The sequence below is a fragment of the Excalfactoria chinensis genome, chromosome 14, assembly GCF_039878825.1.
Source record: "Excalfactoria chinensis isolate bCotChi1 chromosome 14, bCotChi1.hap2, whole genome shotgun sequence".
Lineage (NCBI taxonomy): Eukaryota > Metazoa > Chordata > Aves > Galliformes > Phasianidae > Excalfactoria > Excalfactoria chinensis.
The window spans coordinates 8,870,372-8,895,318 of NC_092838.1; the positions used below are offsets into that span (position 1 = coordinate 8,870,372).

General features: G+C 41.7%; 1 protein-coding gene and 1 long non-coding RNA gene across 9 annotated transcripts in view; both read right to left on the reverse strand.

Moving 5' to 3' along the window:
* Window positions 1–24,947, reverse strand: part of USP22 (ubiquitin specific peptidase 22) — a 100,030-nt gene that overhangs the window by 11,604 nt on the left and 63,479 nt on the right. For all 8 annotated transcript variants that reach the window (XM_072348826.1, XM_072348829.1, XM_072348830.1 and 5 more), the window contains 2 exons: window positions 12,553–12,722; window positions 6,639–6,786 (listed from right to left, as the gene is read on the reverse strand). In XM_072348826.1, the coding sequence (XP_072204927.1) occupies window positions 6,639–6,786; window positions 12,553–12,722 (318 nt within the window). The remainder of the gene's footprint in view (window positions 1–6,638; window positions 6,787–12,552; window positions 12,723–24,947) is intronic.
* Window positions 14,836–16,472, reverse strand: LOC140258508 (uncharacterized). Its single transcript, XR_011905265.1, has 3 exons — window positions 15,908–16,472; window positions 15,105–15,197; window positions 14,836–15,017 (listed from the first exon to the last, which is right to left on the reverse strand). It is a non-coding gene; the product is annotated as an uncharacterized lncRNA (long non-coding RNA).

Consider the following 24,947-nt stretch of genomic DNA (forward strand, 5'->3'; position numbering starts at 1 on the left):
ACCACCCTCAACTTTTGAGGGCCATGCAGGGGAGGAGTGCTGCTGAGACCATCAGCCTTCGGCCTGCTGCCTACACCCTGGCCTTTCAGCATCAACATTTATCCTCCATTCAAGCTTTCACCAGTCAGAAAATGAGATGTCCGTATTGGAACTGGAAAGATTCTTCAAATACACAGCAACCCTCTGCCTTCCCAAGGGATACCATGGGCACACACCTATCTTCCAAACCCTATGAATGGCCACTGCAGGTCTAAGGAGCACAGCAATTCATTTTTATGATGAGCACTGAGATAATGCCAATTCAGCTTTCTCAGATTAACCAGAGGTTGAAGTAAATAAGCAGTAACTTCTTGGTACAGTTCTCAGCTTTGAGGCACGTTCCTTCTACACTCCATAGGTAAAATAAGAGTGACACTTTTCTCCTTTGATTTCTGAGACTTATGCTTACTTCCTTAGGCAGGTTAGATGCGGTTGGTTTTGCTCTGCAAACAGATGCACATCAATTATTTTACAGCAGCAACTAATTATTCTGTAAAGCACATTTTCAGATGCCTTCCAATATCCTGTAACAAACAGCTAAGACAACAGAGTTCTGCCAGCTTCCCTGGGACCTTTAACTTACTACCAGGTATTTCCATCTCAGAAATCAAATGCTATGCTGCTGACTCCTCAAATCACAGCTACTACTCAAAAGTAATTCATTTTTAAACAAGTGTGTCCAAAACCACCTAAACTAACCAATGTAAGGTTTTCTTTGCTAGAGTCTTCCTTAGCAGTCTTAAGAAGGGACAACCTTTTTTCTATATGATACTTCAGAAGATTGTGGAAAGACATTACTAAGGTTCCACCTGATCCTAAGTATGGAAATAACGACATGGGTGACACCTACCAATGGCAGCTGGCCACCTGAGTCAATTAGATCCTAAATGCCTCAGCCAAGCTCTCATCCATCTGCTTTACAACTTCTGTTGGAGTTGCCAAGAGATGCACACTGTTTCCTTAAAATGGCTCTTGAGCAAAACGCTCTTCAATTAGAGACGTGCAAGCTTCCAGGTGGGGGTGACCTGGACTCGGACACTTTCTGATAAGCATTTCTGCTGAATCTTACTGACGTCAGGATCCTCAGAAGGGCTGAATTATGGTAAGGTAGCGGACAGAGTGAGCACACAGATTGTACAAGACATTCCTCACCTTTACAAAAAGATCACATGTAGGCTTTAAAGACTACACGTGGATTTAAAAAAATACATAACCCTACGCTTGCTATCTTTGCTTTTAATGCTCAATTAAAAACAACAACAACTGTTACAATCCTGTAATCTCAACATTCGAGATAGATTCCTTCCCTCTATTGCAAACAGGCAGAAACAGAGAATGAGCATCCAGAGAGTATCAGTGGACTGCAGGTAACATCCCTGCTGGGCACCTGTAATAGGCAGCCAGCGCCGCCTCCGGGAGAGCAAGAGCTCCCTTTTCAATTACACAAGGCAATTAGCATCAGTGACGAGAGGGTCTCAAAAGAATATCCTGCAAGCCTGTTTGCAGCAAAACAGAAGGGCATTACCCACTCAACATTGTTTCCCATGACATTTGGTTGGAGGAGGGAGGGAAGTCAGATTACCACCTACTCACACTAGTCAATAAGGAACAGATGCTGAGAGGAGGGATATTATGCAGCTGAGAACTGGAAGCTGTGAGGCCGTTGTGCTCAAGTTAAAGTTACCTGCAACATTTCTATCTTACAAAGTTGGTTTTACTTTTCCAGGTTTGATTTTCAAAGCTGTTCATAATTCTTACCAGGAAATCAGCAGCTTGTTGTAAAGGATGGGTGAGAACAAGTCTAAAACTAAACTCAAAACCACATCAATATACAAACCAATGTACTTGTGAGAAGGAAAGAAGAATTAGTTTAAATCTTGAATTCCAATTAAATGAAACTTTAAAAAACCAAAGTGTTACCATGCCTGTGCAATAACCAAGCACATTAACTTGTGCTTAAACGTATACACATGTGATATACTACTGAAGTTACATCATAATTACTAACGGCACAAACAGATACACAAGATTACTTTTTAACTTGGAGTGTGGTTTTGAAATAGAAATAAAATAGTTTTGCCTCTGGCTTCCATATTTTAAAGGAGAAAAAGGAATTAAAAACTAGTATCATTTTACATGGGGACATGTATCAAAACGAGACAGAAGCGTTGACTGTTCTGCTTTGCTTTGGTCCCCACTGTTCTGAACACGTCCTTGTTGTTCTCCATCATCAAGTGCTGCACACGTTGATTTCTACAGACTGCAGCAGATGACTTGTTTCACAGACATATGCTTTGCCAGCTCCTAAGAATATCCTGCAGAACACACAGCGCAGGCTGCAGCTTTGCTCCCAAATCTCAGCACAGCATTCTCTTTCTGACACGATCCTCAGCACCAGGCTTTAGATTTGCTTTGGAGCAGAGCTTGTTAAGAAATGAACGCAAACTGCTTCATGAGAAGCAGATAAATGAGGAACGACCAACTTTAAACCACTGCTTTCTGTTGCTGCTGTCAGGGATCTGGGTAGCGCTGGGTGAATAAAGCTTGGGTTAAAAATGCTGCATCACTTCCTTTTTTTTTTTTACCTTGCTTTTCAAATGTTAGCATAGGAAGGCACAGATCTACTGCTCCTTGATGGTGGTGCTCTTGTAATTAAGAAAAAAAAGTACAGACAGTAATTTCTCGGTGCTGAATATGAACTTTTCAATTGAAGACTTGCTCCATACAGAAAAAAATAATAATAATAATTCAACAACTCTGCCCTAAGTTTCTCCAATGTGGAGCAAGCCCAACACATGGTTAGTACAACGCAATGTACTTGGATGAATGGAACTGTGCCATGATAAGAGTTTGTGGAATTATACATGTGAGTTTCTCCCACAGCGCTGATGGGCTGCTTGCTGTACCAACTAACAGCTGACCTTCTGCTACGTGGAATGGGCAGATACAGCCCCACATGGCACTCCTCTAACAAATGAGGAAGCCTGGAACTCCTGGAGAATCCCACACTAAAAGCAGGTTATCTGTTGTGTGTTATTCACTGGACAGCCTAAGAACGCATGCAGGAAGCAACAGATCGATGCAATTTCAGCATCTTCTATATTCCAAACACATTTGGATACTGAAAATCAAAGCTGTTGTGCTTCCGAAAGATCAAAGTCAGTATATGCCGAAGTCCAGGTGAATGGGTAGGGTCCAGTACAAAGAAGGTGGCCATCAGACACACAGCAAAGCTTGTCACAGCATCTCTCTGGCACAGAGACTGATATGTGGCTGCAGAGTGAGCTCTGAATCTCATTTTGAAGCCTTTGTGGGGAGCAGGACCACAACATACAGCAGTACTGCAGAGCTCCTAGCTCTGTAAACCAGACAGAGAGACTGAACTGCACAAGGCGTAGGTACAGCCTGAGCAGCACCTTCCAGCAGCAATGCTGGAAGAACTCAGATTGAAAAAACACTGCATTTTCACTTGGAGGAGGCTTTTAAGAACAGACCGTACACACAGTTGGGTTAATGGTAGAAAAAAGAAGAATTAACATCTTAGCCCTTCTTTCCTCACCAAAATATTACTTTTCAGTTAACTCACCCTTTTCCAGCTGTTGAAATAATATGATGCACAAGCACTATAAACTCAGTTCCTTTTCCTTCATAAATACCTGGTTCCACTGCACAGCACAGAGCAGCCCTGTTAGCGATCAGAACGTGTCCAGTACAGATACTGCAGCTCAGCACAACTGTGTCAGCACAGCAGAGCTATCACCCCTGAGATGTGGTTTACGTGGGCGATCACGCAGGGATCCTGAGCTTCACAATTTCACTACAATTAACTATAACCAAGTATTTACCCAGTCACCATTAAAAAAAAAAAAAGAAAGAGGAAAAAAAGAATAAGAAAGAAGATTCCTATCAGTTTTAAAGGGTGCACAAACCTTTGCATATAGATTAGACAGTCTGCTCTCTTGCCTTCACGTTCTTGAAACAGAAGGGGTGGCCAAGCAAAAGGCAGACAAGGACCCCAGTAAATCCACAGAGGAATACAACTCTTCTTGTGATTACCTGGGTCAGCCCATACACAAATTTGAGGGCAGATCATTTTGTGCTTGGTAGGATGCAGCACTGCAGAACTTATCTTTTAACACACAGAATTGCATTTTCCAGATTTAGATGACAGATCAATAATGAGAATTCACAGCATTCTCTGACTTGCATTACAGCACTTCCTGGAAAGCAAAGTAAATGGAATGGAAAAGTGATGACTGGCATCAGCCAAACAAGCATCACTGGGGTATTCATCCTTCTTAACAGAAGGAGCACTTCCATTTACTTATGCACCTAAATCCATGATGATCATGGATGATGTCCAGAAGATGGGGCTTTTGAACACAATTTCCCCCATGACAAAACTATGTCTAATTGCTGAACTTGCACTGTGTTCTAAATGCTGAACATGATTACCATGAAGGGTAAACCTGAAAAGTTTTTAAATTCTATAAAACAAATCTTTTATATTGGGAGAGAAAGCATTATTCTTACTGTAATTTTAGGATGTATTATTACTAATACGTTTTCATATGTGTATTTTACATGTGTGTCTGCCTGCATGCCTAAGCATGTAAGTGGGCAAGCAGTCTCACTATGCAGCTAAATAACCAGCTCATTCCAAAGGTGCCTTATCATGACCACACTTGAAGTTCTGGTCTACATGAACTGGTTTGGTTCCCACACAACTGCACAGCCACTTCTTTTAAATGGCTTTGATGTGGCATAGGTTATTTACCATAGTTTAATACAAGTCTCTCTCCAGTTCTGCAGAATCAGATGCTCTGAAAGCTGGGTGCATAGATGTCAAGGATCTCACAACACCACCTTCCCACTGGTAGTGCTGTAAGAATGCAGTTACGTTCATGCAAATAGCTCAAACTTGAGGGTTTTAATTAAATAACTGAACTCCAGTCCTTGCATAGAATGCTAGTGGCACCCACAAGCCACAAAAGCTCAGCACTAAAGATTCTATGATTCAAAAACCTAGTTTGAGCTTGCTTAAAGCACTATGAAACTGTGTGTTGTCAACAAATCTGTGATCTCCAACCAACTGCAGAACAACCCACGCACAGGCAGACGCCCTTTCCAACCAGGGTGTCCTACAGATCTTCTTCACAGCTTCAGTTTCAACTGGACCAGAGAGGCCAAACAGAACAAAGAGTAAAGATACAGCTGAGAAAGCTCCGTTTTGTTGGTAACTCCAAAGATCCTTCATTTAAAGCCAAAACATGTGAAAGAAAAAACAAATTCTGTTCAGGTTATTTCTCAGTTTCAGGGACATTTATGGTTGCAATTTTTTTTTCTTTACTCCTTCCCAAACTGATCTTGAAGCATACAAGAAACAGACGCATCATTTTGTATCAGAGAAGGTGAAAAAGCTTCAAGATTGGTTAGGCCAACAGTTCAGAAACGTTACAGAAAGAAGAAAACATTTCTGTTTGCAGCTGTGTTTTCTTTACTGTTAATACACAGTGCGAGAGAGGTGAGTATCTGGACTGACTCTATTCCTTACAGCACTTCAACACTTGTTTCATTAAGCTTACTGAATTGGTGACTGCCAAATGACAGATATTAATGATTATATAAGGGCTGCTCTGTGGACACCTTTCCTGGGAAGTATTAACTCTGGAGATGGCTCTTTTGGAGGACACCCATTATGGAACTGAACAAGCACATCTGCAACAGTATAAGGCGCATCTGCTACAATATAAGGCTTTCTCAAAGAGAAAAGCAAGACCTCAAAACGTTTCAAGGAAGCAATAGCAGCCTTCTTTCTGGTAGCCCACTGACAAGCCACAAAACTAACTTCTAAGTGCTTTTTCTAAGAGCACTAGAGGAAATTTCAGTGCTTTAATGTTTATTTTTAGTGACAAAGGGATTTTTTTTGTTAGCACCAACCCTGCTATCTTCCCTTACAAGCATTGCAGAAAATGTCTGTGCAAGTAAGAATCAAACTAGATCAAACATCAACAAAGCAAAGAACTCTGTTAAAATTTTATCCAATTAACAAACGTAAAATATATAATTCCATGCAGTATTACCCATCCATTGATTTATACCTTAGACAGTTCGCTCCTAGAAGGCCATGAAGTGTTTTTTACTGTACTGTGCAGCTATGTATTTCGTATACGTACTAATAAACACAGTGTCAAAACCAAAGACTTATTTTATTTTTCTTATACATGTTTCTGTAAGCAATAGGGCAGCATAATACAGAGGAATAATATCTAAACAGAATAGCCTCAGCCTCCCCTATGTTCCTTTCATCAGTGATGAGACACTGAATTCCACCCGGCTCAAGCACACACAGAACTGAAATGGAAACTGAAAAGACTCTCTCAGCCAGTAAGAAAAGAACATAATGGCAATTCAAACCAACGTAAAGACTCAACTGCTTCTAATTAGGAAATTCTGATAGTGGGAATAGTCTTGTCCTTTAAGTCTATCAGATGTTTTAAAAGGAAGTTGCTAAGACTGCTTTAGTGGAAGATACTCTTTGCTCTACCTCCTTTTGATCCAACATTCCTTGTTGATTGAAGACTCGGCACAAGCCTTACCTTTGCAGTGTCTGTGTAGCACATCTAATGCAGCAATGAGGAACTCGTGTGCATCTTGTTGCTCGTACCCTGCTAAATGCCGTGCATGAGTCCATACCAGGTGCAATAACCTATATGGAATGTGAGGAGATCGGTGCCCAGAGTAAAACTGCTCAAAGCAAAGAAAAGGACATGACTGTTAACAAGTTACACAGCCTTAATGCATTTAATTATTAAAATCTTTAAGAGCGCAATTAGTCAAATAAATTTAAATCATTTAACTTTGATGGTCTTAATAATGAAAAAGACAGTATTTAATCACAGACTACTGAAGAAACAGCCTCAGAGCTCTGAGAAGTTTCCTTCATTTCGCTACGGATTAGCATTAACAAAAGAGGGACAGAACCCTCCAAACAGTCCGACATCGATGCCTTTCACTGAAAGAGAAATCTGTGGGTTTGCTGGGTTTGGGTTCTTTCTGAAAAACCTGCCACGTTCTAATTAAAACAAATAAGTCAGACATAAAGAAACTCAAACCAGTGATGGTCTCTGCTTCCCTGGGTTGAGGTTCGGCTCCTTCCTCACCCCTTTCCATGTCATCCAAATCCTGCTGCTGCAACTCCTTTCATCTCATCTTTTCTGAGTCTGCCATCACCTTTTCCTCACTCCTGACAACAACTCTGGCATCCCCAGCCTGAGGTTAAACCCAGCAGCCTTCCCTAAGCAAGCTGACTGCTGTGTCTGTTCAAGAACTGCTGCACCATGGTACTGGTCCCCAAAGCAATGCTATGAGCAATTGGTGCCCCTGCAGAGCGTCAGGAAAAGCCCAGACAAGCTTGTTCCACTGGGCTTCAGGCTCCATCTGGATTTGGAAATACTGGTCTGCAGCCTGATGAGGACAGAATATCTGCAAAGCAAACTTCCCCATGGCAATGTAGCAACACCTATTGATCCGACTGGTATTTCACTGAGAATGTTAAAAAAGGAAGTATTTAAGGGTAATATTTTTGACAGTTTGAAATTCATAAGGGCCTTCTGCCTTCTCTAACCTTTAAAAAGCTATTTTGTCAGTAAAGGGTGCCTGCAACACCACCATTACGTTTTGCCACGATCCTACCAATCTCACAGACACTTATTTTCAGTTCCTCTTCCCCAACACAGAATACAGCAAGCATCAAACACACACAACAAGGCAAAGGTGCTAAAACTGGCTCATAACACCAAATACATCTATTTGTAATTATTGTGAGCTGCCCTTCCTCCAAAGAAGATGAACCTCTGCAGCCAACCACCACAAAGTGCTTCTATAAATAAAAGGATCAATAGTCAACGGGGATGCCAACAAGAATGACACCAAGGGACCAGAGCAGCGGTGTGCTAATGGAAATCTGCTGACACAGCTGCTGCTCAACATAATTCGGGGAACTGCAGCAATAAAACTTCTCTGTTCTGTCACTCCTTACAATTAGTCCCAGAGCTCGCCGGTCATTTTCACCAACAGCACTCTCTGTAATTACTCCACTGCAGACACTAGAGCTGCCAGCAGCTTGTACATTCTCTACTGCTTCATTAGAGAAGTACCTAACAGGAAGCTTTATCACATTATTGGTTATTATCGTACAGAAACTAGAGACACAACTAGGAAAGGCTCTGATGACCATACATGTATGCAGAAGAAGCAGGGAACGACTCTATTCTATACACCAAAATGAAACCAAAGGATCTGAGTGTGTGTTCAGCAGCAGCACTGTATAAATGTATAAAACATCCATCCCAACTCTATGGTTTTCTCACTGGTGCAAAGACCAACCTATCAGCACTGATCCAATACATAAAAAGGATAAAAAGCAGAAGGAAAAAAAGTCAATTTAAAGCCTTATTTATTCATTATTACACAAAGCTTTTCATTAACTGTGCAAATCTAAATGGTTGTCATTGTAAGTCACCTCTAAAAGACTTCATGGCACAATTCTGAGCAGAAATTAAACTACTTTTCTCTTTGACAATGTTTTCAATCAAGCACTGTGAGTTGTTTATTTCAAAGAGAATTACTTCAAGTAACTTGCAAACGACTGGTGAGGCACTATTTAATTGCTGTTCTGGGTTAGAACAGGATCCAGTGTCCCCAGCCTTATACACGGCTGTGTTTCTCTGTCCCACTTACACACCTGACTTGGAAGATTCTTGGCTCTGTATTTTGCATTGCTGCTACCAAAAATATAACAATACTGGTCAGGGTGGAGAGAAAAAAAAAGCATCTGCACTCCTTTTTCCTGCCAAAAATACATGCAAGGATGTTCCCCAATTGTGTGAATAAACAGATGCATCTGATGCATCCTGTACACGTACCAACTTAACACTTCCCTAGCCTTGTAAACAAGAATTGACAGACATAAATCCTGTCCCGGGCTCCAGTCCTATTTGAAAAGCTAAAACCTCCTCTTAGAAATAGTTCTCAAAGGACTTTAATTGTACAGAAGATTTACAGCAGATAAAGGGAGTGGGTGACATCTTTCAGAATACAGCAACACCTACAGAGGTTTCCCAACAAAATGCAAAGCTTCAAGGAACCAGGCAAGCAGCTGTGCCTTCGGGCTCGTGTATTTTCTAAACTCATTCCAGAGATGAGTTTTCACTAAACAGGCCCAAAATTTGTGCTTTCCCTTACAGCATGCAAGGTCTCTGTCTACAATAAGGGTCTCAGCTACTTTTCTCCTTTGTATTTCTGTTGTTACTTATTTTATATACAAGCTGTTTCAACCCTGTACAATCTTAAGATATCACAACCATGCATCATCTCATTCTTTCTCCTTTTTGTCCTCACTTCTCAACTTCACAAAGTTGTGCTGGGCACTCTGGTAGGCTGCTGGGGATGACTAATGATGGGAACAAAGGAGGCTTTGTTCTTTACATTTCTGAGTGGACATGCTGCATTCTGCTGTATTCCCAGGTATTCTTGCTATTCCGGTCACAGAGTACAAATCCACTCATCCTAAGGCACTTAGGAGCAGTTACTCTGCATATGAACTTACCTAAACATTGGGATGTGGGCCACCCTGGAAGGAATTTTTGTTGGCAAAGCAAAACTAAAACACAAATAGCAGTAGGTAAGAAAGTAGTGCACAAACCCTTTCAGCAAAAAGGGTTCATGAATATATTCTGTATGCCCTGCTTTCCCTCCATCTAGTTCCACCACTGTTATTCCCAAATCCTTTCCATCCCTTTTCTTATGCCGTGTAATTCGTGTCATGGTTACGCTGAGAAATAGGTTTCAAGTAGCTCAAGTGAGAATGCTCGTTGATAGTTGTTAGAGAAAAAAAACACACCAAAACCCTGAGCTTATTGCTTTGCATACTTGCAAGAAAAGCTCAAGGTGAGAACTCGGCCTGGAGAACTACCTGGTACTCACCACCAACCCACTACAAGGTGGAGGAATTTTATACTTCCCTACTTATCACAGACGAATCATTGACATAACCTATATAACTAAATGATGTTGTTGTTGTCTTTTAAGAGTAAAATTTGCTCATTTACATATCCTAAGTTTCAATTAATGTTCAAACTGGTCTCTTTCTCCATAAGAATTCTTATTTGCATGCATTCTCCAGATCCCCTGGCATTCCATTTGCCTAAGATCACACCTTCAGAAAAAGAAAGGGTGGAGGGGAGATGAAATTAACCCTTGCCCTGATCATCTATCACTGAGTAAGGCACCTTGGGATAACTGCATCTGTTAATCCTGGTGGGAAAGCTTCATAAAAACAAGACAGAACCTGAACTAAACTTTCCCTAGTAATTCAATTACAAAGGAATTCTTAAGAACCACAGCACTGAGATCTCCACTAGTTGGCTGTCCTTCATTCAAACCTTATCTCTGCAGAGATGCAATAGTTAACATGAAGAATCCTACGCCATACGTTTGGGATATGAAAGATAACCAGACCAGGACTGTAAGATACCTGCTTTAATTCTGCACATGCAGAAATTCAGCTGAATGGAAAACAGAAATTTGCAGTGAGCGCTTACAGAGCTCTAAGCACAAAGTGAGATTATTACTGTTTCCAAGTTAAAATCAATAGAGTTGGATGCGACACAACGGTTTTGTTTGTGAAGTATTAAGTGCTCGTTTTACTTTGAGGAGTCACCTTCTGATCTCCTCCCACAGCACTCAGCTGTAATAGGGGTATGGGATACTGCATTGCTATTCCCACGGTCTAAAATCAAAGGTGGTTCTTTGCTCATCCACATGCATCTGAGAGAACATGAATTATTAGAACTAATGCAAGTGTAGGCATGAATTCTGATTGGGGAAAATGAAGACTGAGATTCCCAAAGCTGTGTGTGAAATTAAGCCTGATTACAGTTAAATTTAATGAGAACACTGCACTTAAAGCCCCATTACTGTAACTGCCCATTCTTTAGTACATGCTTGCACACGGTCTAGCAAAAGGCATCTCAGGCCATCAGCAGGGCTGAGCATAACGGAAAGGAAACACAGACCAGGCTCAGGCAGTGCTGATCTTTCCCTCCCGCCACTCCATCTGTAACACAATACTCATTTCCTCCCTTCCCAAGGGATTTGGTGTTTTTTTAAGGTATGCGTATAAACAGAACATGGCGAAATTAATCAGAATTAGACTTCAAACAACAACCCGATGGAAGACCATAACAGTATTTCTTTTCCTTTTTAATAAGCAAACACGTCTGTATTATCAGTTTATATCACTCTACAGGAACTATTTCTATGCTTTTTTTGTCTAGTGACATTTCCCCATTTAAGTCCACATCTGGTCTGAATAATGCTGTAGCTGTTACCTATTGCTACGCCTGCCTTTAGTTTTTTACCTTCTCTCCAGACAGGCTTAGAAATAATTGAAAAATCAATCAAAAAACGAGAAGTACAATCTGCTAATGACTGATAAGCAGCATGAAAAGTTACAAATTGCAGTGAGTGCTGAGTACAACTAGAAAGCAACTTTATACTGGAAATGCTAAGGGGACTTCACTTTCCACGTACACTGAACTCACCCGTACCAAGCTGCTGTATGCAACCATTCCCACCTACTTTAAATGCTTTGTACCAGTGCGTACTATGGCTCTGTTTTACTCTGCTTACCAAGAAAGCATATCTGTCACTGCTGGAAAGGACTGGAGTGAGTAAATGAGTGTGTGTGTGTGTGCTTGTTTTTAAAGACATCTCCTTTTAAAACCCAAAGCTTATGTTTAGTCATATAGCCCTTAATTAAGATAGTAAAGCTCATCTGCTATCAACTAAGGACAACTTGCCCATCACATGCAGCACAGATTGGACTCGGAATGGCACGTTGCAAAGCTACCTGAGCGAGAAACAAAAGAACCGCTGCTCATATATGCAAGGTACAAACAGTATCAACATATCCACCTTCCTACTTCCAGCCACGAACAAGTTTCCACATAAGAGATAATAGCAAAGAGGGTTTTCTGTTAGGAAGTACAGAATCAACGTCAGTAAAATACTTACGCAAACCTACACAATCCAGTTCCTCAAACCACAAGGTCATATATTGCTTTATTCTTATTCCCATTATCACCAGAAGAGCCCGTGCCATATTTTCCAGTTACAACTTGTACATTTAATTAACACACACAATCAGCTTTCAGATAAACAACTGCAGGTCAGCCTCAGAAAAGCAGGCAGCACTGCATTATGTTCAATACCAGCACTGCCTACACGACAGTGACTTAAGCATAACTCTTTAAAGGCCAAGAGGTTTCTTTTCAGCAGTCAGGTGTTTCTGACAGCGGGACCTCAGTCTCTACCGCTCTCATTGGAGACCTCAAGGGGAAGCAGAATTTGCATTCCTTTTACATTTGCAAACAGAACACAATCCCTTTTGGGATACAAAACAGCCAACATCTGCGGAAAGGTGATGCTATTGCAGCAAACAGCACTCACCTCCTGAAAAAGCGTAGACATTTCACAGACCAGACATGAGCTGGGGCTTTGCATTTCACATTTGTGCCTGTCGGAGAGGAAGAAATCTCGCAGCAGTGGAGTGTGGGTAAGTGCCTGGACAATACAGTTCATAAAACATGTGTTCCCAAGATTGATTAGCCCTCGTAGACCTATAAAGACAGAAGGGGAAGGGAACCGTAAGCATTATTGTATTTTTAAAATTGTATTTTAAAATTATTTGCATTTTTATGCCATTTTCACAGTAGTGTCAACAGATTTACTACGCACGCGTTGCTCCAAGTACACAGTTTTATGTTTAGGTAGGCTATTGGTTTTGATGTACTCAAGTCACAAGCTGCCTCAAGCTTTCTCAACTACACCATGATTTGGTTTTGTTTGTTTGTTTTTGCTTTAAATTCTTAGAGGAACATAAAACTCAAAGTACAGCAACACCAACAGCGTTAATTTTGCAGAGGCTGTTTACCCAACCGCCATCAAAACATGCTCCCTCCTCAAGTTTGTACCCAAAGGCAATGACAACTGATAAACTGCAACAGTATGACACATTAAAATAAATCAGTTTGTTCTCAGACCATTTAAAAGGCTTTCCCTCATGCAAGTCAGAAAGTCAAAGTAAGGTTTTTGTACTGATAAAATGCAACAAATATCTTCCTAAGACAGGCAGCAAAGGAAACGGCCTCAATATAAGCCAAACAAAAAGCCAGGCTGTGACATCCAGGACAGACTTTGTGCTTCCTCCTTTCAATTCAAGGCCTGAGAACTGAACAAAACACCCTTAAAAAGCAACTCTGAACAGTGCTAGTTCCACTCACTTGTTTTAACTACATCAAACATTCATCTACAGCACACACCACAAAAGTCAATTTGGCATAAGAGGATTCATCACACCTTAAGTCAAACGTTCAGTAATGCCCAGAGACGATTTCTTGTGCTTGGAAACCAACGTGCTTAAAGGAATGCTCTTTTGTTGCACAACAGAAGAGAGGTTAGGAGTGGGGAAAGCTTTCAGTCATTTGCAAAGTCTAAGCGAGAAGAAAAACATGCTCAAGTCCTTGAGTACTCTTCCAAAACATTAACAGACTGCCACCATACAGGAGTGCTAAACAAGGTCATCAGGTGGACAAGAATGCTGATCTTTTAATCAAAAGTTTACTTTGAAATAATAAGAAAAAAAACAAAAAGCACAGACATACACATACAATTTTGCTATCAATTTAAAATGAACACGGTCCTCTTTTGCGATATAGACGGAATTACTACGTAAACCATGACTGAAAGAAATGAACGACATGATAGAGAACAAAGAATTGCCTTCATTCTACAGGTGAAAGAAAAAAGATAAAGAAGTATCAGCTGGCAATGCTGTGCTAATTAAAAACGGTACAGTTCCCTTGCAGTACACCAGGCAGTGCTGAAAGGGCTCTTCAGCATCTTTCAGCAGGAGGAGGTGTGGTCCAGTTGCTATGTTACCAAAGAGAAACGGCACTACATCAGCTGGAGCTGCACACTGAGCTGCAGGCGATGGTACAGAGCCCTCTGAAATCTCCTTTTCTGTATCTAATGAAACACAGCCCTCCTTCCAACAGCTTCCTGGCGCTTCTGTTTATTCACAGTGCAGGACAAAGTTCCTCATGTATATTGCAGTAACTTCTATTGGGCAGAAAGCTCAGTGCAATCATCTGCTTTATTCTCATGCTGGGAGGCAACGAATGTGTGCACAACATTAACAAAGTGTTAAATAGTTAATTTGGTGTAGCAGCCTGAAATATGGTGTGATGCTGCAACTCTGCACACATAGGACTCTATGTCAATCTCCAGTCTACATGTCTCTGCAAACGATACCAAGCAGAAAGATGTACACACTGTGCAAGCGGAGAAACGTTCAGTTGGTATCTCCTGCCTACTTCTCTCCTTTATTATCTATTTACAACTTACTGTTTTTATTTAAACCAATCTGTGCCAACAGATGCTTGTGAGGCTCCCTGGACATAGCTGAGATGCACTGGGGTATTTTGAGCAGAAAACTCTCTCCCTGTATCTCCCTGGAAGACTTGGCCCCCTGGTTAGCAGCAGCATTCAAAGTCAGCCTGTGCAGCACAGAAGACAAGTGGGAAACCCAGCAGGTCCATCTGGAGATTCACCCTATTTATTTTTTTTCTCCTTGGTATCTAGTAGAAAAATCACAAGTAAAAGCAAACACATAAAGGCAGCTTTTTGGAATCATTTATTAAACATCATTTATTACATGCCTGAGGCTGGACCTTGTTTCCCTGTGACCACAAGAAGAATCAATCTTCCTCAGTGCTTCCAGACAACCAGTTACAACTCCATAGGCTCTCCTGCTTTGCTCTTGATTGGTCTTCAGTGTTGGTCTTCCATGGGTTAAAAAAGTTAAGATGCTTCTTATGCTATGGCATCACTTGAATGAACCAACACAAAAAAACCTGCAAAACAGATAAGGCTGAAATGTGAATACCTCAGACCCTTATAAAAATAAGAAACGGTGAATGTAGTAGAACATGAGAACTTACTTGACTGGAAAGGGAAAAAGATAAAGGAGCATCTATGACTTATCCTTGAGGAAGCAATGACTGCAGCTGCTAAACTGACTCTTAGACTGACATCTGAAACAGAACAGGTACAATGCACTGAACTACAACTAAGCTACTGCATAACTAATAGGAGCATCCTAGAAACATCAACTTTTGATGCACGCATACTGAAGAACTGACTGAACTTAGAAAGACACATTCTCTTGTATGGAACTCTCATGGAAAAGAAGTTTTATGGGAGAGAAGCAGCTAGAAACCAAAGTCCACACAGCATTCTGCCCAATGTGATATTCAGAAAGTAAATGAGTTGTGTCTGCCACACCCTCGCCATTAATAAAGTCTGGCAACATTTAACTGGAGGAGACAGCACTGAAATGTAACAGTCATAAATTAAGAGAAAAATAAAGTGCCAAAATCTTAAATGCAGCAGTCTGCTTTTGCTAGTATGAACACCAGCAGCCTCCACCAGTATCTAATCACTTGACAGTCCCTGTGTAGAGTGTGGGCCGATGCCAATGATTCCCAGCAGATCTAATTATACTTATAAGGCTGTGGTACGTGGTAGATTTCTGCTGTGCTTTTTAGTAGTAACTTTATCTCTGATTTTAGTGAACTGTTTTTGGAACAAGCAAAAGCAACCAGTGAGACACCTCACCTCTGAATGCAGATGGGTGTTCCTGCAGGAATCCTGTTTTGCACAGCAGCACTACTTTCTTTGTAACTTTACAGATAGTTTCCTTCCACACTCGCTCTCAAAGCTGTGTTCTGAGCAGCAGGCTTACCTTTGATACCTTCAGTTCTTCCTTCTTCTTCCAGTAGCGGTTTTTTGGTTTTTCAGATGCTCAAAGCAATTGATCTGCAACGCTGGGCAAGCACGCTGTTGTATGCAGGAATATCCAGAACAGCAGTTCTGCAAGTCCACCCATGCAGGTGAGATGAAAACACCAACACAAAATAAGGATATTCCACTTCTCATAGGGGGCGGGGGACACTGGGGAGGTGGAAATGAAAGGACCACACATGAACACACAAAAGACTAAAAACCAATTGGATGTTTAACTCGCCCCTCCAAAGGGGTTTGTCTCAAAAGCTCGGACTGATGCTGGAATTGGAAGAAGAGCAGATAAACCAGTCTGAGCAAATGTTACCACAGAAACCTGTGATGTAATTGAATGAAGGTTCTGGAAGCAAAAACGTAGGTCAGTGTATAACGCAATTGTGACATGAATCAGCAAACCGTGCAGCACAACCAGCTCAAGAACCTCTGTACATTAAGTGCAGGTCAGCACCACCTGAGAGCAATTTTCCGGCCCCAAACCCAACCTCCCAGTTCCCCATCTGTGTCAGTGGTTCCCTGAAGCTCCATCAAATCGTATCAGAAGTCGGTGAGAGCTGAAGAAGTGCTCACTAAAATATTTAGAGGAAGCAAGTTCAACATAACCCTTGGAAATGCAGTGCAGCACAGCAATAATCATTTTTTGTTTATAAAGTTTGTTTTTCCATCTTATGTTCATACAGCAAGAACGTATTTATAGCGCATCTTTCAGAAAATGTATCTCAGGGGAGAGCTGCCCTACTTCTCAGTACCTAAAGAGAGGAAGAAAACCCAAAGCTCTCAGCTCCCAGGTATAAACCAGACCACACATTTCCAGAAGGCAGCTGTTACAAATACGGGTCCCAAACAACCAACACACCACTGTTCCATTGGCATGCCAGAAGCAGCATAGCTTCTGCTAACGGGGTAATTATCCTCCATAGATAATCCTTTTTGAAAGCAAAAAATAATAAATCTACTCGTTTCAGAGGGCAGCAGTATGCAAACAAATGGAACAACAGAAACCTACACAGCAATAATGTGATGTTCTGTGCCACTACTGGTCATGTGAGCAATCAAAGCAGCATGACGTTTCAGTGCTCCAGCTGAAGCATCCTTTCTCAGTCCCTGCATGGAAGCCATACAGCAGCACAGACAGAGTCAAATCAGAACAGTTTTATTCAAGTATTTTACAAACTCGCTGATGACACTCAGTATTCACTTTCATTTAAAAACAGCTTCAGAACAGAACCAGCCAGTGTAAGACTATGAATAACTACTGCTAATAAAGAGAAAATTCATCAGAGGACTCATTGTATCCACTGCATTATGAACTGTGCCATAAATCACAAGTTTACCTGCACCTACAGAGGCAGAATGACAATCACATCAGAAGAGGCTTTCTGGAGAAGAAGAAATCTCTCAGGAAAAATAGCATTACCATTCCAAATGAAACCCCATCTTTAATCTTCCAATTTCTGGCAGAAGATTTGGGATCACTGCACATTTTCCATTACTTTTGAAATAAATTACTTATTAGGAGAAAAGTTTGCTTGTGCATAGAGAAATAAACTGCCCTTGAGTCTGTTTCCAATAGAAAACCCTGAAGTCCAGCCACAAGAGATGGTACATTGGAAGAGAGAATGCTATGCCATGAAGGGCACATGCACAGCAAAGCCACTAACTGCTGAAGTAAGGCAAACACAGTGCTCATCCTTCCACGTATCATCAGTATTAGGAGTCAGAGATTATTTAAATGGACACATCACTCAACCTGCAAAGTTCTCTGTTGCTGTACAGCGGCGACACAACTAAAGTCGAATTCATCCTCATTACTTGTCAGTTTACCCTATTACCAGAACTACTCAGAGAGAAAGGAGGGTTGGTCGATTCATTACCAGGGATTAACCACATATGACTCCTTCTACAGCTGAGTAAATAATAACTCAAAACAAAACTCAACCAACAAGAATAGACCACTAAAAACACACCAGGAAATAGACCCTATGCACCAAAGCTGGGACCTTTGCAAGACGGAAGTTCTGCAGCTCACTGCTGGGCTGTTGTTCTTCCCCTGGTTGTTTGCTTTTGTCACTGTTGCTTTTGTTTGTTTGTTTGTAAGGTCCTGGCTAAGAGCTGCTTTGCTTTTAGAAAGAGGCACTTGTTTACCTCTCAGATTGCCAAACAGTTCAAACACAATAAGAAAAGACAGACCACACGTGAGCAATATGTTTGTATTTCCCAGTGAGGCTGTAAGACAGATCTCCCATTAAGTGTTCGGACAGAGAAGCAGCACTGACACGCACACTCAATGGCTTCATTCAGGTTCACATGACAACCCAAAGTCTTTTGGCAATAACTTCTGGCACATTTCTGTGCAACTGGGACAGCTCCATAGTGACCTCCACATTCATGCAGACCTTCCCGATTCATCCCTTTTTATGCTGTGTGAGGAACGCCATTCAAAAGTTACCATTTCCACACATTTTTCCCCTTAAAATGCCTGAAACAAAGTTAAGTTACCAATAAGTCACAGCCTACCTACACTGAGTTGTTGGTTGTGGTGTCTGCCCTATGCTCAGCAGCAAGGCTGAATTCCATTACATTCAGTGCAGGTCCAGCCCCTCCTGACTGCATTGATCGCATTTGGAATTTTTACTCAACAGCTTCAAAATAAAACTGCATAACATAGATTCACAGAAGTGATACAACTACATCAAAGTAGTTCACATGTAATTGGAAGACAGAACAACAATTCAAAAGCAACTCGGTATATTGGAGAATCTATGTGAAATTAAGTTCAATAAGAAAAATACGTTGGAGGAAAGGAGAAAATTTAAGTTCACAAACTGGAAATAAGAAGTAACAGCTATTAAAGCAACCCAGCCTAGGTGACACAACCCTGCAGTGAGGGGGCTAATGGTACACTGTGAAACTCAACAAGTTTCTAGCGAGGCCTGAGGAGGTTACTCTGCCCTGCTGACAGTAAGACTCCCACTGATGACGCCCGGAATTGAGCACCCATTCTAAGAGATCTATTCAACCCAAGGAGAAAGCAAGAATAGGAGTGAAAAACTGCACTAAATTAATTCACGAGACTTGAGACACTAACTGAAGAACGCACTGGTTAATTAGAAAGATAGTGCCGATGGAGGAACAGGCAGGCTGACAATTTCCAAATATGTGAAAGGCAACTGCAAAGAGGACTGTAATTAACTCTTGTGGCCAACCCAAGCTATAATAAAAAAAAAAGGTCTGCGCTCACAAGAAGTGAAATTTAATTAGATATTAAAAATAATTGTCTCACAGTTAGAAAACATCGCAACAGGGGAGTCCGGGATTCCCTGCAGTTGGAGCTGCTCCAGAAGCAGCTCTCAGCTGTCAGTAATGGCCTCGTACACCTGAGCCAGACTCAGAGAAGGCATGAGGTGACCCCTTCACCTTTTCATTGGGCTGTTCACGTATCCAGATTAACATTACAGCGTGACACAAAAAGGAGTAACCACCTCTGACAAGTTGGCAAAGGCGAGGGCATTTTCACCTGACAGCTCATCCAATCTAACAGCTAAGTAATGCCAAAGGGGATGCTCCCACTGCACTGAGCTGGCACCTGTTTGACTCCATGGTGAAATGGTTTAATGCGCCAGTCTGGCAGAAGAAGTAGTCTCACCTTGAGAGGGTTTGCATCACCTGCAGACAGCGATGAGCTTTTGGCCCTTTAAGCAGGTTCAAGTGGCTCAGCAGAGGTCAGGGCAAACAGCCACGGCCGCAGTCAGGAGGGGCCGCAGAAGTGTCAGTTCTAGGGGCAGCCAACCCTCCTGCCCCCACAACACCTCTGCTGCAACACACCTCCAGTGCAGGCAACTGTCTGAATCCAAAGACTGAGCAGCAAAACAGCCACAGCCCTAACGCATGCACTGCTATTCCTACATATGGCCCTGGGAAGCAAAATTAACTGCCCTGCTTCCAGGAAAGGACAGAGAACTGCTGCTGCTATAGAATCAGGGCTGCTAACTATTCTCAATGCTATTTTTAGGCTGCAGAGATATTCAGCATTTGAGTTTTGCATTCGTGGCTCAGCGCATCATTCATTCATTTTAGTAATGCAAGAAAAAACTCAGAGGGTAATACAAAAATCACTCAGCATCAGGATCTGCTACTTCAATTCATTTCCTTCATGTCAAACGTGCTGCTGTGGATCAAGGAAAAAGTTTGCATTTACGAGCAGTGCTGTAAATCAGCTCCATAGGAGCTCAGCAGCAGCCGTGAATCATCCTGTACTTCCAATTAAAAGCAAAGGTGTAATATTTGAACAAAACCGCAGTCAAGGCTCAACATAGTAGATATGGATTTGTAGTTTGTTTGAACACAGAATTTCTAGCAATGATATGGGAATAAACAGCAGCAAACGATGATGAGATTCAATACAATGGCTACCAAGGAGGGTGTACCAGAGGTTCTATCTCAAAGAGGCAGGCTGGTCTTTCACACACACACACACACACACACACACCCCAAGCAACTTACAACCAACCAAATGAAAAAACACAGCATTTCAGATTATTACTGCACAGAAGAAGAAACAAACTCCAAACCAGACACTGATTCCAGAGATGCCCAGAACAGAAGGTACTCTCTATACTAATAATATGTGCATCTTGGAACCAATGCATCACTTCGGATGATGCCAAAAAATGAAGTATTCCACAACCCAAATGAGTTCCCACTCTTTGCCATCAGGCACGCTGTCTCTGATTTCATTGCCCTGTAGATACTCTGTGACTTCAATGGTAGCTTCAGAATTCCAGGAGCAATTTCTGATGGCAACGACGTGAAGCTGAATTGCTGTTCCTGGTAGACCAATGGCTGCCTTGTATTTTAAGTATGAAGAATAATCCAAACTTCAGGCCAAGCAAAGGCCTTTAAATAAACTAGGGAAACAGTTTAATCCACCCCTACATAAAGGCTTTCTTCTTCCTAAGAAAAATGATAACTTTTATGCCTGTCATTTATTGTCTACAGCATTTTTACTGACCATCTGCATCACAAAATTATTTTTATCTCAGGCATCAAGAAACCAATGCATCATGCTCATAACAAATAAAAAAGCCATACAGCACAGACTCACTTGTGGCAATCATCTCCATCTCGTTGACTCTCTCGGTCAAAACGAGTCAAACAGAAAAGACATTGAGTTCTGCAGCAGAACTTGCACTAAACTTCCCTGAATTTCTTCAGTGGGTCTTGATATGCCAAGACAGTAATTTTGTCTGTTGTGCTTTGACTTGATCCAATCTCTGCTGAGATCTCTTAGCAGGGAGTGATGCACAATGAGGAAAACACACATAATCTGGATCCCAAGCTGTCACAATATGCAACAGAAGAAAAATGTCTTTAAAGCATGGCACCAGAAATTATCACACTGTGCTCTAATAGTCAGCAGTGTCTTTGATTATCTGAGCCCCGCGACACCTACAAGATCAATCAGCCAGAGGACAAAATGAAACACGTTGCACTCCCAGCACATACTGTCACACCAAGAGCTGGAGGAACTATTTCTGTGTCCATATGATATATCCAACATAGGTGTGTGCAGTACACAACATACCTTGATTTAGCTGTGAAACCAGACCCCCTACAACAGCAGTGCTCCCTGCGCTCAGATGTACAGAGCTAAATGAATTTGAATGAATTGAATAAAGGCATGGAGGGGCCCTAAAGCAATGATGAGAGTCAGGGAGGAGTTTGCCCTGTCTCAAACACCATACAGTGCAAAGTTTGAGACAAATATCCCATGAATCAGAGCAAGGGAAGAACGATTATCTGCTAATGCAGGAAGCTCAGAGAGAACTGACATTCAACATCTAACAAAAACCAAAAACAGCAGCGAGCAAAGAACTGTGTCAGAACTGCTGAACGACTGATCCAGAGCTTTAAGACAACCAGCCTTTAGATCCAAATTGTAAACATATCTTTTGGATGGTCTAAATGGCAACACGGTGCCACAAAAAAAAAAGCCTATCAACAAAAATACATCAAAATGTAGCACAGAATTAAATATTCGCTCTGCCCTCCCTCAAAGCAGTGAAACTCAAAGCTCAGTGAGATCTTGCACGAGCTGCACAGAAGCATAAGACTTGCAGTGAGAATCCTGTGCAGATGGCGTCCTTAAAGAACAAGAGGTACTCCCACCAAACTGACAGAATCAAATTCACACCCGCAGCCGTCCTTTCCCCCCAATATCACACCATATGCTGCCTACAAGTTTTTACCCTTCCTCAAAACAGATTTCAAAAGCTAATAACTGAAGGAGCAGGATAACTGCCAATGAAGTTTAATGCACCCAGATATATCAATATGCACAAATTACTGCTGAACTGGCGCAGAGCTTTTCCAGCAATCCACGACATACAAACCATGCCACATGCTGTTTGTGCACAGCACTCGTTTTGGTGTACACTGCATCTACCTTCTGTCCACACTAAGCCCAGCACTGGGAGCAGATATGGAAGAACAGAACGGAAGGTTATAGTAAATACAAGCCAAAAGTAACCCACAAAACAACAAACCTGAGTCGGAGACGGCTGGCCACAGTGAAAGCGTCTTGCTCTCTAATGACATGGAGTGAAGCAAGGTAAAACACAGCAGCAAAACAAAAGTTTCCTCCATCTATTTTAAACAGTAACAAAAGTATCTGCTCATGCTAAGAGTATTTCTCTGCCCATGACAGGACGGGCACAGCAGTCAGTGCAGCTATGTGGGTTAATTCTGAACTTCCTCGTCCAGTTCTTGATTCAGAGATTATGGCACTGCCTTTGCACTGAATGCAGCACTGCATTGCAAGAAAATACCTTACATTTCAAGGAAGGCTGTGTTTTTATGAGGATCACTGCTTGATGCTGGCTGCGTTCAATGAAACAGGAGGTGCATCTACTGACTTCTGGAGGATGGGGGGGGAGGGTGAGGGGTGAGGCAGATGCATAAAGCCAAGCATTTTTAATGTCTGTTTTCCTATAAAGCATTTGTTACTTTGATTATTTATTTTCAACTGAACAACACTAGAAAGAAATGCCCTGCTAACCTTTATTTCACTTTAAACAATTAACAGATCACCCACCATCATAAAGAAATATACGTTGTTCAGAAGATTACACGCTACAGTTGGGGTTTTCTTGGTATGAAACTTCCATTCCCATTAGAAGAAGTTCCAGGAGATAACAACAAGTGACTAACATTCATGTTAGAAGTCTGCAGTGTTTTGACGACGTGCTGAAGTTACATCATGACAGTGAAAAAAGCACAGCATGGGGAAAGTCAACTGCTGTACCACCAGTGAGGGGTAACAGACAAAGAACTGAGTCAGCAAATATTTTACACTAAAACTGAAGTGGCATAAAGGACAGGGAGCTTCTGAGCTCCTACCTACCTGGATCCAAACATGAAGAAGCTGCATCTGAAGAGGCGCAGAAAGTAATTTCAGGAAGTTAGATCGCAGTACTGACTGTGAAACAGAAGTGATGTGTATGGATCTGTAACAACTATGGGTCTGCTTTCAAACGCCCAGAGGAAGAAAATCAGCTTTGAGTTAGGAGTTTGGAATGTGACCCAAGTCCTGGACCAAGAACTGCCTTCCAAGGAATTCCATGTTGTGAACACAGCACAGCTTTCTTTGTCTCAGATCCCCAAGAGCCACCTACAGTTACACAAGTAAAATGTCTTCTGGGTGAGGAACATGGACAGCAGTTTCCCAAGAAGGAACAACAAAAAAATTCAACCCAAATGCAATCTGCCTAACGCACAGTTTAACTTGGTTCTGCTGCCGTTGTGGGCTGAACTGGAGGCAAATACCCAGGAATTATGACTGCAGCTTTTCAAATGCTTCTTCACCTGCAGTATTTTGTATTACTGCAGCCTCACATGTGCCCACACTCCAGTGCCTCACTGATTTAACTCCCCTACTAACAGAACACGCAAAACAAGCTTTACAAGAAGGAATAAAAGTAAAAACATTTACGATTTCAGGAATTCTTTAAAACCTGTACAAACAACCACTGTTCCTCGGCCAGCAAATACACAGCTTGCTGTTCTGTTGTGAACTAAACCACTCCCACATAAAGCCAGGCAAATTAAAACCTTCACAAAAAAACCCTGAGACTAAGGTCTTCCTCCATCACACATTTAGCACATCCTGGTTTCAGTGCCAACCTATCACCAGGCTCAAGCATCAAGGTAACTTCTCAGAACTGCATTTGACATTCTGTTAATCTCCACTGGAAAGAAAAGGCATAGGATTTATTTCTGTACACAGATATCCCCCAAACCAAAATATCTTATTTTCAAGAGCTGGTTAAGAATGCTCCTCATCTACACAGTGAAGTCTGATAGCTTCTTCGGCAACCCATATGCTGCTGCAAAAAAGGATCAATTGAAAAAAAGGGAGGTAGGCCCAACAATGACCCAAATCAGTCAGGGTTATCTTGAATACCCCATTTCCGTTCCCATTACAGCTGCCTGGTATTCCCTAGGAGAAAAGATGTTGTGTCAACTGGTTTGTGCTTCCCTTCGCTGCAGCATCCTTCACCTGAAAGCAGGACTACAGCCTTGGGGCAAAAAGGGCTTTGTAAATCAGTATCCGCCCTTCTCTAATCTTTACTAGCTGAAAAACACGCTCTTCCAGTTTTAACCACTCCAGTCTTCAGGGAAAGAGCAGGCCAAATTTTATATTAGTTACCTCTGAAGTCTTTTTTTTCTTTTCTCCCGAGGAGGAGGACTGCAGATGAAGGCTGAAAATGAAGAGCCATAAACCTTGAAGTGATTCACCTACACCACAGCAGGAACAGCGAATGGCACAAGCCAACACGGACACCAACTTCAGCCTCACAATGCTGCTTTCAAAAGGACACACATGATGGCAAAACACTTTGGAAAAAATTAAAAATAAAAAGCAACAACTAAACAAGCAACAGTAGAGGCCAAAGCAGCGTACCAAGTGTGCCATGAGTGCCAGC